At 43.8% G+C, this 13,615-nt stretch overlaps 1 protein-coding gene across 12 annotated transcripts in view; it reads left to right on the forward strand.

The window, feature by feature from the left end:
- Positions 1-13,615, forward strand: part of dab2ipb (DAB2 interacting protein b) — a 143,535-nt gene that overhangs the window by 66,984 nt on the left and 62,936 nt on the right. For 8 of the 12 annotated variants that reach the window (XM_035608488.2, XM_035608494.2, XM_035608492.2 and 5 more), the window contains 2 exons: positions 1,699-1,820; positions 9,129-9,247. In XM_035608488.2, coding sequence (XP_035464381.2) covers positions 1,699-1,820; positions 9,129-9,247 — 241 coding nt within the window. The remainder of the gene's footprint in view (positions 1-1,698; positions 1,821-9,128; positions 9,248-13,615) is intronic. The other 4 variants (XM_035608489.2, XM_035608498.2, XM_035608500.2 and 1 more) reach the window with 1 other exon arrangement.

Below are 13,615 nucleotides of genomic sequence, written 5' to 3' on the forward strand. Positions count from 1 at the left end.
CATCAGTTAAAATAATGCTGCTAAACAGATGAAGAGTGAGATTGTGTTGCCAAACAAACAAGTTATGTTCCCACAGGCACTGACGTTCTTTATGCATAAAGGAGCCTGTTGTGTTGTGAGATTCCGGAGACGTGGCATATTGATTGAATGTGCTGTCTGTGGAGACTAACCAAATAAAAAATAAAAAAATGGAACACTGACTGATATATTAAGCACCACAATGTAGGTATGTCTGTGCATAATTAGGATTTGTTTTCTAATGCAGCTTCGTCCTGATTAAAGTCACACTGCAACACAAACTAATTCCATTAGTGAACAACGTCGCAGACGGTCGCAGATGTCATTTCAACGATCGAACGTGACCTCAGAGATGCAGCGACCACGACCACATGTATTTCATGGAGGCCGGTAGATGGTGCCAGCATATCGGACCCAGTTAATAACATTTTCTCTGTTTTTGTCTTGATTATTATTCATGTTCATGTTCATTGTCTTTCCAAATGAAAAAAAAAAATGGTTGAAATTTAACATTGCGGATTGGGACTGTCAATGTCTCACAATGTACTGTACCTTGCATTTATCACGTGGGGTTAAAGCAGTTCACCTACAATCCAACACACTGACGATACACTCTGTACCTACGAGCTACATCAGCAGCGATGGCTATCTGAAGTCTGCGGGGACTTGCATGCTGAACAACACTCACATTCCTCACGGACATGTCCAGATTTGCCGCTTCCACACATGTGCAGAGTCTTTGACTCCAGTGCTCTTGCTTGCGCCGTACTGTGCCACACACTCACGCACAAACACAAGATTAAAAGATATCAGACTCAGGTGAATTTCGCAAACAGGGATAGTCAGGCGCTGAAAGCAACAGCCTGAATGAGCTGATTCGATTTGTAATCATGGAGGAATCGGTGACAGGACGCGATCCTATGTTGACCTCATCAAATAAAAGATCGAGAAATAAATTGAAGAGACTTTATTCGTTCTCATGAGACTTTTGCCTTTGATCTGTTGTGTTTAAACAGATGTCGAAAAGCTCTGAACAGCTTAAACTGAGGTTTGGGATTATCGTGTTTAATCCCCAAAAAAGTTTCACCAGTATCAAAATTGTCACTTGCAGCAAAAAATGTCAAATGAGTTTGTAACTGAACACAGCTGTTTCTGTTTCTAATCTTTCTGTTTTATTATTGTAGCGTGCTGATGGTCAGTCAAACCACCTCTCTGGCACAATGCACAATTATTTCACTAGCTCAAGGAAGAGTTAAAGTTATAATCTGTGTGGATCTTGGTTCGTTAGCCTTCCTCCTTTTAAATATGAAGCAGGAGACGGCATCCAATTAGCTTGTCTTAGCAATAAGACAAGAAACCAGGGGAAAGCAGCCTTTCTCTGTCCAAAGTTAAAAAAAAAATACACACATGTCCTTCTAAATTATCACTTGTATCACATTATATAGATATAGGTGTTGATGAAGAGATTTTTTTTTGTTTCACGTTAGAGAGAACCAAGCTCTCCTCGCTCCCTTTCTTTATACGCTGAGCCAGGCTGAACGGACAGAAGGCAGGAGCGGTATCGACCTTCTCCAACTCTCTGCAGCAAATCTATTTCCTAACATCTCGGCCTACTCGATGGTCATACGATATGTATTTTTGTGTAAAGACCAAAAATCCATCCTCTCTGTTTGTTCGCAGAGTCTCCTCCGGAGAGGACGGGACGGCGACGCAGCGTGCCGGGCGGCTCCTCCGACAAGTCCACGCCCACCATGGAGGCTGCGTCCACCGCTGCCACACCTTTCAGAGTCACCGTGAGTACTGTGAGTGTGTCTTATCAAGGAGCGTCCCTGTCTTTGTTTTGCTCACTATAGCTCTTGTCTCCACATAAGTCTGCCTCGGGACAGGGCCGGGGGACCCTTCACCTGTCGAAGGAGGGCCATTTAGGACTTTACAGCATCCTTTGCGGGCCAAACAAAATTATTGACCACATATTGGACTGCCCTTCTACTTGGTGACGCGTCTCACGTCAGATGGTATTGATGCTGCTCACAGCTGGTTTTAGTTGAACTTTCTCAAATAAATCCTCAACTTTGTTTAGTGCCATGGTTCCCCCTCCCCTGCTGTTAGTTAAAGATCAGAGTTTACAGAAGGATTGTCTGGTTCCCACACGGACCCATGTCAGTCTGAAACGCGTTTACTTCAAATATTGGAACAGGACCTTTGATGTTTGGCAGCTCACAAATCCCAACTTTTTACTTTTTACACCCTGTGCGATTTTCACTCTGCATGATATTCACACGCCTCAAGTAAACCAGAGTGTGCACACATCCACACCTGTGCACACGCAATGCCATCACTTAATGTACCTCTCACAAACACACCAGCGTACATGCACACACACACACACACACACACACACACACACACACACCAACACACAGAGTGGTCCTTTGTCTGTCATCTTACTCTACGCTTTCTGCCATGTTTAATTCAACAGATAAACAGCCAGTTAATGGAGCGAAAAAAATAAAAGATAATGAATTGGCCGTGAGTCATCAATTTTAAAGCTAATAAGCAATTAACACTGCACATTCCCATGAATAAATGATGAGCAGGGAAATGACGCAGAGTTGCAGAAAACCCGCCAGCACGTCTCTTAACATGTCGACCCGTGATGTTCACAAACTGCACTTTCAGTGATTTGGGGCGCGCCCTGAGCCATTTGTTATGTTTTTGATTTGCAGAGCCGGGGCTGCGCCAAAAACCACAGATTCGTTTTTGCCGCACACACAGAACTGACGCCTGATTTTTACAAAACGTGTAGTACTTTAGAATCGCTTACTGCCCCTTTAAGTCTCAACAGACATTATATTCTTTCTGAAAATCCAACTAATAGAATTGTTTCATCTCCTGGTTCATCCTGGTTTTTCGCCCCTAATCACTCAAAGTTTCATCAAGAGATGGTGTTCAGTCTCTACAAAACCTGACTTAGTAGAAGTAAGTACAAAACCACACACACCCCAACACACAAGTAGGCTAGCCCTAATGTTGCAGGACCACCAGCAGAATGAGAATCAAGTGTTTCATGAACTGAATTTGCAATTTGAACTTTATTTTCGGACTCACACGTATGACATTCCCACAGCTTGATGAGCAAGAAGTTACAAAAGCTGATCTGGGGCAAATCCTGCATGTGACTGCATACACACAGTTTTAGCTCCTTTTCTTTCTCTCTGACTACATTTTCTTTTGTGTTTTAAATTCCTCTTTGTGAATTTAGCCACTGAGCAGTTTTAAATATGAGGAGGAATTAGGAGTAGAGCGATAGAGAGAGAGAGGGCTGTAAAAGAGAAAAGAAAAGAAGCGAGAGGCTGTAACAGACAGAAGGGGTCAGATGGAAGGGCTAAATATTGATCAAATGTCTCTTAAGCAGCTCCTTGTACTCTCCAGGGAGGAGAGAGAGAGAGAGAGAGAGAGAGAGACAGAGAGAGAGATGGACCACTGCAGCAAGTCATCTTGTCTTTATCACATGACCACTTAACTTGCGTCTGTGGATTTATTGCTAAGCAGCAGCAAAGAACAGCTTCCTTCAGACAGCGTTTCACCCTCTCCTGCACTTTTCCTCACACTGCCCCCTTCTGGATCATCATTTTACCGCAGCAAACTTTTAAGTTTTCACCAACTTCTGTTGGAGACAAACTAGTAAACAAATCCGATTTGACTGAAATGTCTTATTTGATTTTCAGCTCACATTGTTTCAAATTAAGGACAACAGGTATTAAACTTGTAAGGACACAATGAGATGATAAATCAAATGCAAGAGGTACAGTGTGCAGATAGATGGAGAGGGAGGAAGAGGACACAGAAACGCTGGAGTGAAAGCAGGAAGACGAGTAGGCAGGCAGTCGTCTTCTCCTCCCTCTATGCTGCATCTCCTGCGTTTAGCAGTGACAAACCTCCCCATCACTTCTCTCCCTCCAGTAAAAAGAGTTGCGGTGACATCTAAAGTACCCCTCCTAGGCCTCGAGCTGAATCTGTCAAAATGTTTTTTTCTCTCATGTTCTTTGTGGACCGGGTTCGGTGTCTGCACACACAAATGGATTCCACGCATGCATGCATGCACACACACACACAAACACACACACACACACACACACACAAACACAAACACAAACACATACGCTCAAGCACATTCTTCGGTGCCTCTCAAAAACAATTTCTCTCTCACCAGCAGGCATGGACGAAAAAACTAAACTCTCTCCAAAGCCTAATCTTCCACAACCACTTCAAAAGTAGCGGGAGATTGCATAACATTTATAAATATATAAAAAGTTATCTTGTGCAGTTGCTTATGTAACGAGCTGACAAACGAACCGTATCTCAAGTCTTGTCAGGTTCACGTCCCGCTGACTGCACCGCAGCTGACTGGATTGATGCACAATTGTGTCTTAGCTCCTTATCCAATCACTCTCTCGACCCCCCCCCCCCCCCCCCCCCCCCCCCCCCTCCACTCCTCTCAGATAATAGCAGGGGGTCTAATTGGACAGGTATGTCTCTCTGTTTTCATCAGCTTGTGCGAGAGGAGGATGAGGAGGGTTGATGTGGAAGCAGGGAACACCCTGCTGATTGTCCAGGCGCTGATTCTATCAGGCCCCATTAAGGAAGCCTGGAATTGCCAGGCCGAGGGGATAGAATTAACTTGTTGGAAGCATTTGCTTTTATTTCATGACAAAAAAAAAAAAAAAAAGACATCTAAAAAAGAAAGAAGAAGCACAGCGATGAAATTGAGCTGTCCTCTTGGAGCTGATTTAATGGGCTGGGACAGGCTGAGATCACAATCAAGTATGCATGTCTATTATGCACACACACACTCACACTCTCACACTGGGGCATGTGCAGAGCGAACACATCTGCACTGTAAATAAGGTAAATATGGACAAACGCATTCATTTCACAGCCATTCATTTCCCTTCAGAAGCCAGCACAGCAAGCCAGAAGAGAAGAGTTGGTTAAAAACAACAACAAAACCTCCCCCTAATTAGCTGTCGACCGTAGAAATGTGGAATAATTAAAGAGCTCATGCGTATTCACGCCAACGTGTGACGCTGTCATGCCCCCTGTCAGGTCACACTGACTGTGATAGCCCTGTCATGTCTGTGTGTACAAGTAGGTGTTTGCTATGAAAGACCTTACAGAACATTTTGATGTCAGGATTTAATTGATGGACCAGGCTTCACTTGGGGGATCATACAGTATTCCAATGTGTGTCAATTAACACACATTTCTTGAGCACACAGTAGAACAATGACATGATGTACGACATCTCATTAGGCGTCGGCTTTCGTCGTGCAGGTCCGAGTCGCCGGCCGCCGCTTGCAATTTAGGAACTGACAGCGAGACGCGCCCGGGAGGGGTCAAGCTTCGTACATCTGTGTGTGTTTCAGCCGTCGCAGAATGTCAGCCGTCACCGTATCGATATGCACTGACTGATGTCGTCCGCTAAGACAAGGGGACTGATCGGAATACAAACTGCAGCAGGGAGGAACACACGCCTTGAGCCTGCCTTTTCTTCTGTTTCACCTCTAGCTCGGTTCCTCTCTGCAGCCGCCGCCGTGGTCTGCTGAGCCCCGATCCGCTGGCATCACCGTTGCTCATTTGCTGCACTTCTCTCCTCACTTTTCCCCTCATTTTGTTTCATCCTGTTGCTTTTTTCTATCCGCCACCTCCACATTTTGCACCCCCCCCCTCCATTTATCCTGCTCTTTTAGCTCACACCCCTCCCTGTCAGGAACTCGCTGTCATTCGCCCAGTTTTTTTTGAGACTGGTCTCACCTCTATTTCTGGTCCCCCTCTTAATTTGTCTCCTTACCTTTTTGCTCTTGCTCTCTCAGTCATCCTGTATAAATAAGTGCTAAAGGCAAATGGAATGCTACCGTTTTCTTTTTTTTGCAGTGCTCACAGTGTGTCATGCCTCCCTTGGGGTTTAATCTGGTGTTAATACAGGCATCAATCATCCTTACTGATGGACTTTAAGTGGGGGGAAGCTGCTGTGCATATCTGCTGACCTTCTCTCTGCCCAATAGCTCTGCGAGAGCTTTTGACAGGCAGATGGAATTAGTCAGTAGTTTTCAATGTCACATACCCGTGCGCATGCACATGTAGGGTGAAAAAGAGAACAACGGGTGCAAAATAATCAGAGAAATTATAGGCTTTGTGTACCTTTTTCTGGCTTCTCTCGCTCCCATTCCCACCCTCTCTTCGGAGTCCATCCATCAAGGGGAAGGAGAGAAGTAAAAAAACAGAACGTGCAGTCACTAATCAGTCCGCCTCGCCCACAGGGACAGGTTTCCGTGGAGGGGGGAGAACCGTTTTAATTTGTTAGCTGCGAATATGCCAACAACAGCAGGCACACAGACTCTCGGGGGGCTAAAGGGAAGAGGCGAGGAATTACCATGAATTTGGAGGGGGATTGTGAGTGATTATATGCGGAAATGAGAAAAAGGTGTGTGTCAGTATTTGTGTGGGAGAATGTCTACGTCATCGCCATCTTTGCCATCAAACGCCCATAAGTCGTCTTGTCGCATCGTTGAAAGAGGTCAAAGGAACAATAATCCTACTGCACAGTCGGGCTCATATTTTGTCATTGATCGAACTGTTCTCTATACTAATTCCACCACACGCCAACTCACCCACATGCACTTGTGGAGTGAACGATGTATTTTAAAATGGCAAAAACTTCAGAGAGAGGGAGCGAACGTTTGATCCAGAAAGGTTTCTCTGTCGAGAGCCTCTGATATCTCGCTCAATAACGGCGACTCGGCCCTGTTCAGATAGCTAGTAGTCATGACGGATGCAAAATCTGATCATTATCAAGCGTGCAGACAACAGCCATTGCTGATAATAATAAATGACGAGCGGTTTGTTTTGTCACATTTCAAGTAACAAGGAAAAATGAATATGAAATATGAAAGGAAAATGCACTCCATTAGCAGCACATTCAGTACATACTAATTGAATAATGTTTTAGTAAAGATAGAAAAACAAAGTACACCTTCCATTCTTGTACTAACGGGAAATAATGCCAAACTTACATTTCCAACCGTAGCAACAAACCAAGTGCATTTATGAATCCCCACATACAAGTCTAACTTCCTAAAAAGAAAGATCGGAAAGAATTAAAGGGCCACTCCTGCAATTTAGTATTGGGTTTCTGTCAAGTTTGGAGGCTAACCAGAGACATGTTTAAAATAAAGTATGGTCAAAATCAAGGCAGCAGACTGGGCACGGATGTTATGTGCTTCAATCCTTAGTATTGCACTATTACTCCAATATTACACTACATTACCATCTTTCCTCAGAATTTTCCCTGCTGGGAGAAAATTTTAACTCTTTCAAACACAGACCACAGATGAAACTATAGAACTGCTTCTATGAGCTAAACTGAGCTTCATGTTTTATTTATGTACACTTGTAAATAGCCCCCGTCATTTCCTTTGAGCTTTTCATTGCGTTCCAGTAGTGCATACAGTGTTTCCCCTCGGTTAACTGGTTTGATGGGAGGGGGGGTGGTAGGGTTATGGTTAGGGTTAGGGTTCACAAATCACATCACAAGTTTCATCCACAATCTTTTATACAGGGGCCTGCAGGTATGAGGAATAAGTTGTATAGCGAAAGTGACCTTAAATCACTTCTGTTTGGCAGAAAGAGTTATTCATTTGACTTTTCAGGGGGGGATTCAATGGTAGGGGAAACACTGGCATATTAACATCACAGAAAGAAAACATTTTTGTTGCTTTTTTCTGATGTGAATGTTACTTATTCACTTAGTACACATAAGTGTGGTGTAGAATAAGGACACCGGTGTGAAGCTGAATACACTGACATTAGCGAGTCTTTGTTCCCCGGCGCAGAGCGCGCTTCCTGATGACAGGCGTCGTTCATCAGGATGATGCTGCTCCTCTGTGATCAGCTGGCAGTGCTGTCTGGAAGACGCTCTCTAATTAAACCTACTCCCATTGTTGCCCGTTGCGACCTCTTCACACCGTAGGTGGTAATTACAAAGGTGTGATGGCGGCCCGGCATCTTTCTTTTTTTTTTACCGTCCTGTTAAATGTGTGCCTCTATCAGAATGACATAAGGTTAAGGTCCTGTGGGTTGTGTCGATAAAGTTAAATGAGTGTCTCTTGAAGGTGCCCGCTCTATTATGCAGCGGCTGTGTTGCCCACTCGTAATAAAAGTTGCACCTGAGCCTGAATTTTATCTTCTCACTACTTTCGCTAACACACCGGTTCACTTCTTAAGGTCTCTTGTCTCCGTGCTGCCCTCCTTAGATGCTCCATCAACCAGCACCATCTTTACACAGCGTCCTATTCTTATTCTCCTCCTGCGTGATCATCTGACCAGCACGGAAATCATACAGATACATTATATTTTTTCAAACAGCTGAAAAGAATATCAGGTCTTTGTGTCTAAAAAAACTCGCAGCACCCTGCGATTTCTGCACCACACATCTCATTTGTTCATATTCTCTCGCTCTTAATGCCAGCCAGCAGTTGCCATGGAGACGGCGAGGCGCTTTGGGGGGGAGTGTGATTGCAGATGTTGGAAGGACTAAACACACAGACTCAGACAAAGAGGGAAATGAGCAAATATAATAAAGGGAGTGTATCCACCGAATTAGCTTGAGAAAATAATAATTACAAAACGCGGCATTTTGTATGACGCAAAAAAATTGTCACAAACAGACACAATTAGTGACGAGTGAAACAATCTATAATTGCGCCGAGACTATTTCCTACTGGGTTGTTGTGTGCGTGCTCGACGTCGCTGGTTGTTTTGTGTCGCTTTGTATTCGGGACATGATTTGTGTCTGACCTTGTCCTGACTTATCTGGAGAACACCGCTCTCTCAGTCTGATATGAAAATCCATGCCCATTTGTTTTCTCCTTTTAACTACCCATGACCTCGGGGCCTCGCCAAATTTAGGTTGCACGCACGTAAATGTTGGCATTAATGTATTCTGTCCCGCTGCCAAGTTGAGCGCAGTGATTGACATCTCTGAGACTCCCCCTCACAAACTCGCAGTGGCACCGTGGTATTGACCGTCTTTGTCTCTCTCTCTCCATCAGGGGTTTCTGAGTCGACGGCTGAAGGGCTCCATAAAACGCACCAAGAGTCAGCCCAAGCTCGACCGCAACTCCAGCTTCAGACACATCCTCCCCGGCTTCAGGAGCGTCGACAATGACAGGTGGGCGTTTGTTTTGCTGCTGTATGCTGAGTTTGTCCGAGTGTCTTTTCTGTTCGGTTGCCTCTCTCTGTCTGACAGCGGCTTATTCGGGTCACAGTTGACGTTTCTGTGTTGTTTTGGTCGGTATGTAGTGAAACCCCTCAAATCCTGACTCTCCAAATCTGTCACGTCAAGTGTGTCCTCTCGTTCTCCGTGAAACGCACGTTGAGTCTCCTCTGTTCTGTCATGGAATTGAACTCACGTCTCTGCAAGCAGGCTGTAGACCTGCTCATGCTGAAATATAAATTTGTTTGCCTTTTATTGCATTTAGAAATATTGTAAACACTGGTCACAACAGAACATTCCCTCAAAAAGCAAAGTAGAAACTTCAATATTCTGACAACAAGTAAGGTTGTTGTAAATGTACTATTCACATAAAAAAAGCTTTTTCTAACCAATGAAATGGTCTTAGAAACGATCAACCCAGTTCCCACAGTATTGCACTTATGCAGTAAATAAAGTAACAATTAATACATACCAGCACATGGTGTTGTTGAGATTGACCGAGGAGATATAAGGACCATGGCTACAAACATTTCAAACTAAAGCTGCTCTCAGACAGGCACTGAAGTCCGCACTTTTTCCTGAATATTTTGGAAGGGGATGTGTGTGAGAGTGCAAATGTCTGGCAAGAACACAGCAGGAAAATCTGTGGAAAATTCAGGGCAAATGAGTGGGCGTGTAAAGAAAAAAAATCTGTTGTTGTGAACGGGTCTGACTCTGACAATCTCCTCTGATTTTGTCGTGTGTGAACGGGAAACTCTGGAATATTTGCTCCAGACATTTTCCGTGGTGTGTCTGGAAATGGCTTTGAAAAAAAGGTTTGAATCATGTATTTCTGTTTACATACAACTCTTGATACGTTTCTAGATCCTGAATCTACCACAAAGATGGAAATACAAATGTCTAAGAAAAAATATTTAAATTACTTAACTTCTATTAATATATATAGTAAGATACTTTTATGAAAGGAAAAAGAAATGTTATTATTATTATTATTTTTTAACTTATTCCTGTTGATCCTTGCCATCTTCAGCCCCAGAGTGTAAACTGTGCAGGTCTGTGTTGGCTCTTCTGTCCACAGCTCGACCCACGTGACAGTGTTTAGCTTCAGGCGCTGATAATTGCAGGTTTCTGATAGCCTCTCCTAATTTCTTCAGGAACTCAGCCGCTTGGCAAATATGTACCCTTTGCCCGACGACGTCAATTAGAATTCCAAACCAGGCCACGTTGACCTGCAACCACGCTGCCTGCTTCACCCTGGCTTTTTGATGGTCTTTTCCACACATGCGCGAGGAACAGCTATCATTTCCAGTACCTATCGTCGCTGCGTCTGGAAAAAAGCCAAGGGGACCATCTGTGGGTTTTAATTAATGGCAGTGCTGCATATGAGGAGATTTTCCCTGGCTTTTTGGTTTCAAAACCTGCAGTGACTGGCCGCCTCTCTCTCGCCGTGCTTTTAATGAGGCATTAACGTCACTGTCAGACTATCACGGGGGACCGCTACCAATTCCTCAGCGTGGAACGTGGTGAGCTGCTCCGCTGCAGTCGGACAGAACGAGCTCTTGCCTCCTCTTCTTTTGCCCCGCCGTCGTTTTTCTCATTCTCTTTGCCATTTCTAATTTTATTTTTTTAAATAGCTTCTATCTTTCTAACCTCTCTTCTTCCTTTCCATTCCAAACTCATCCCTCTCCAATTTCATCCCTCAGTTTCTCTCTATATTTTCAAACAGTAGTACGGTTTTCCTAACCTATGTTTCCCTCCGATAAAGCGCTCGGGGAAGACGGCAAATATCGGACAGGAAATTGGAATGTCCAGGGGGTGGCTTATCTCACCTGGTTTAACACAGAAACACACACACACACACACACACACACACACACACACACCTCAATTGCAAATGCACACACTGACTTGTATATGACGAGCCCCGTACACATGCAACAGAAGAAGAGAGAAATGCCACTGTGGTGCTTTCACTCTTTTTAGGATGTTATATCGGAGATAGATATAGTAGCGAGGGAAAGCATGAAAACGATGCAGAATGAGAGAGTGATGTGCTGAGAGAGGAGTTAGTGACGCCGCCTGACACCCTGTGAGCAGTCACTCCCCACAGGGCAGAAAAGAGCGCAGAAGAAGACGGGCTAAGGGAGCTGGCAGGAGAGGCAAGAGAGATGATCAGACAAAGTAGAGATGAAGGGTGGAGGGGAGGAAGCCTATACACTGAAAACTCCCTGGTGTGCAGATGTGCAGCCTCTGAATGCGAGAGACCCAGAACAAACAGAAAAGGCTTATCTAAAATATCTCTATAATGTATCTCAGCGCATTATATGAAAGTTGTGTTCAATCTCAGTTTGATTATATTAATGTCATTCTATAGATTTTCTGCCAGATATTTTTTATTGTATTTTATATTTTGTTTGGCGGGAGACCAGGAGCTCAGCATGATGTAGACATTCGTACAGTTTCTCTCTGTGTGTGTGTGTGTGTGTGTGTGTGTGTGTGTGTGTGTGTGTGTGTGTGTGTGTGTGGGTGTGGGTGTGTTTGCTGTGATGACATTGTTAGGCCTGTAGCCTCAGGCCTCTGTTAATCAGAGGCTGGACACTTACTGAGCACTCCTTGTGTTAAGCAAAGCAGAAACACAGCGGCGCGTGGGCCTGCACGCCAACACTGTACACAAACAAATTATTACACACACACACACACACACATATATATATATATGCTGTCTATGTATAGTCACTTTATTCTGTTATTTCTTAGGCTATCATGTGAAGATATAGGCATAATGTCAGGGTGCACAATTTTACACTGAAGCGTAAACAGAATATTCTGCTTCAGAGAGGAAGGACGTCCAACTTTAAGGGATGCAGTTGGTTGTTGAGTATTTCATTAATGTGCGAGGCAAAGAGAAAACAACCACAGACTGTATATTGAAATGGAAAGTGAAGGCAATGAAGAAGTGCCTGAAACCTGTATTCTTTTGAATGACCAGCAGATGGCGACTCCACTGGTTGTGAAAAGAAGTCAGTTTCTTTATAAATCTACGAGAAAATGACTCACTTGATTTATAACGTCCGGAAACAATTTTAAAAGGTTGAGTTTATGGTCTCAATCTCTAATTTCAAGTCCCAAAACAGCATGATGTTAATTTTGTAATATTATGGTCTCAGAGTCAAATACTGAAGATGATAAAAGCACTGACGCGTGGATACAGAAGAAACAGAAGTAATAAAATGTGGTTACATCTGGTTTAAAAAAAAACAAGACGGTACTGTGTGTATGATTTACTATAATCAAGCAGTGGTCTGTCATATTGTCATATTGTGCTCTGGCCTGATCACGTCCTTTACGTGTCTCGTTGCTCTCTGATCTGCTCTGTGTGTGTGATAGAGATAATCTGACCCTCACTGGCTTCTGCTCCCTCGTCTGATCTGCTCTGACCTTGCCCGGAGACATGGATGGATATCACAGTGGTCGCAACACGCAGGCTTTACATTCTTTAGCGACAGCTGCCTCGGTTGCACTTGCAGCGCTGTCATTAGATAACTTCAATAAGCACTTGGCAGATGTTATTTTTCTTTACAATAGATATACAGTAGGAATACATTCATGAAGGTCAAGAAGGTAGTATAGTACTTACCTGTGCGCTTCTAGATTTGATCATTTGTATAGAAGATAGTTTTATTTAGTGAGAGAGTCTGTAGATAATCACATTGAGGAAGTAATTATTTGTAAAAAATAGTACCATAGTAGTTATGAAGAAGTTATGAACACTTCTATGGAGCAATGTGTTTATTTGTGGCCCCATGTTGTGTTTGTATGATGGATGGACTTTAACGCGGGTAGTTTCCTCCTGTTCCACTGATAAAATAACGGCAACGCGCAAAGAGGCATCGCAACGTGCCAACGCAACAAGTGTGTTGGCAAGACAACTTTAATTATCCAGGAGCATGTAATATCCTGTAGTATTCAGTTCTGTTTGTTTCTCACCCTCCTCTCTTCTCCCTGCTGCTCTCCAACCAAAGTTATTTGTGTCGTTTGACTCGCACAAGCGAGAAGTGTTGCTGTGTGTGTTTGCACTTGTCCGTGTCTTTTCTATAGTTGCGAGGGCCAATTTTTGATTCAGAATCATCGTTGTGAGGACATTTTGACGTTGTTAGGACATTTTGTCTGGTCCTGACAAGTTCAAAGGGCAGTTTGAGATTTATTACTGTGTGTGTGTGTGTGTGTGTGTGTGTGTGTGTGTGTGTGTGTGTGTGTGTGTGTGTGTGTGTGTGTGTGTGCGCGTGTGCTCGTGTGCATTCACACTGTAGTGTGCTGCTGAAG

Source organism: Scophthalmus maximus, chromosome 20 (genome assembly GCF_022379125.1).
Source record: "Scophthalmus maximus strain ysfricsl-2021 chromosome 20, ASM2237912v1, whole genome shotgun sequence".
In the NCBI taxonomy this organism is placed as follows: Eukaryota; Metazoa; Chordata; class Actinopteri; order Pleuronectiformes; family Scophthalmidae; genus Scophthalmus; species Scophthalmus maximus.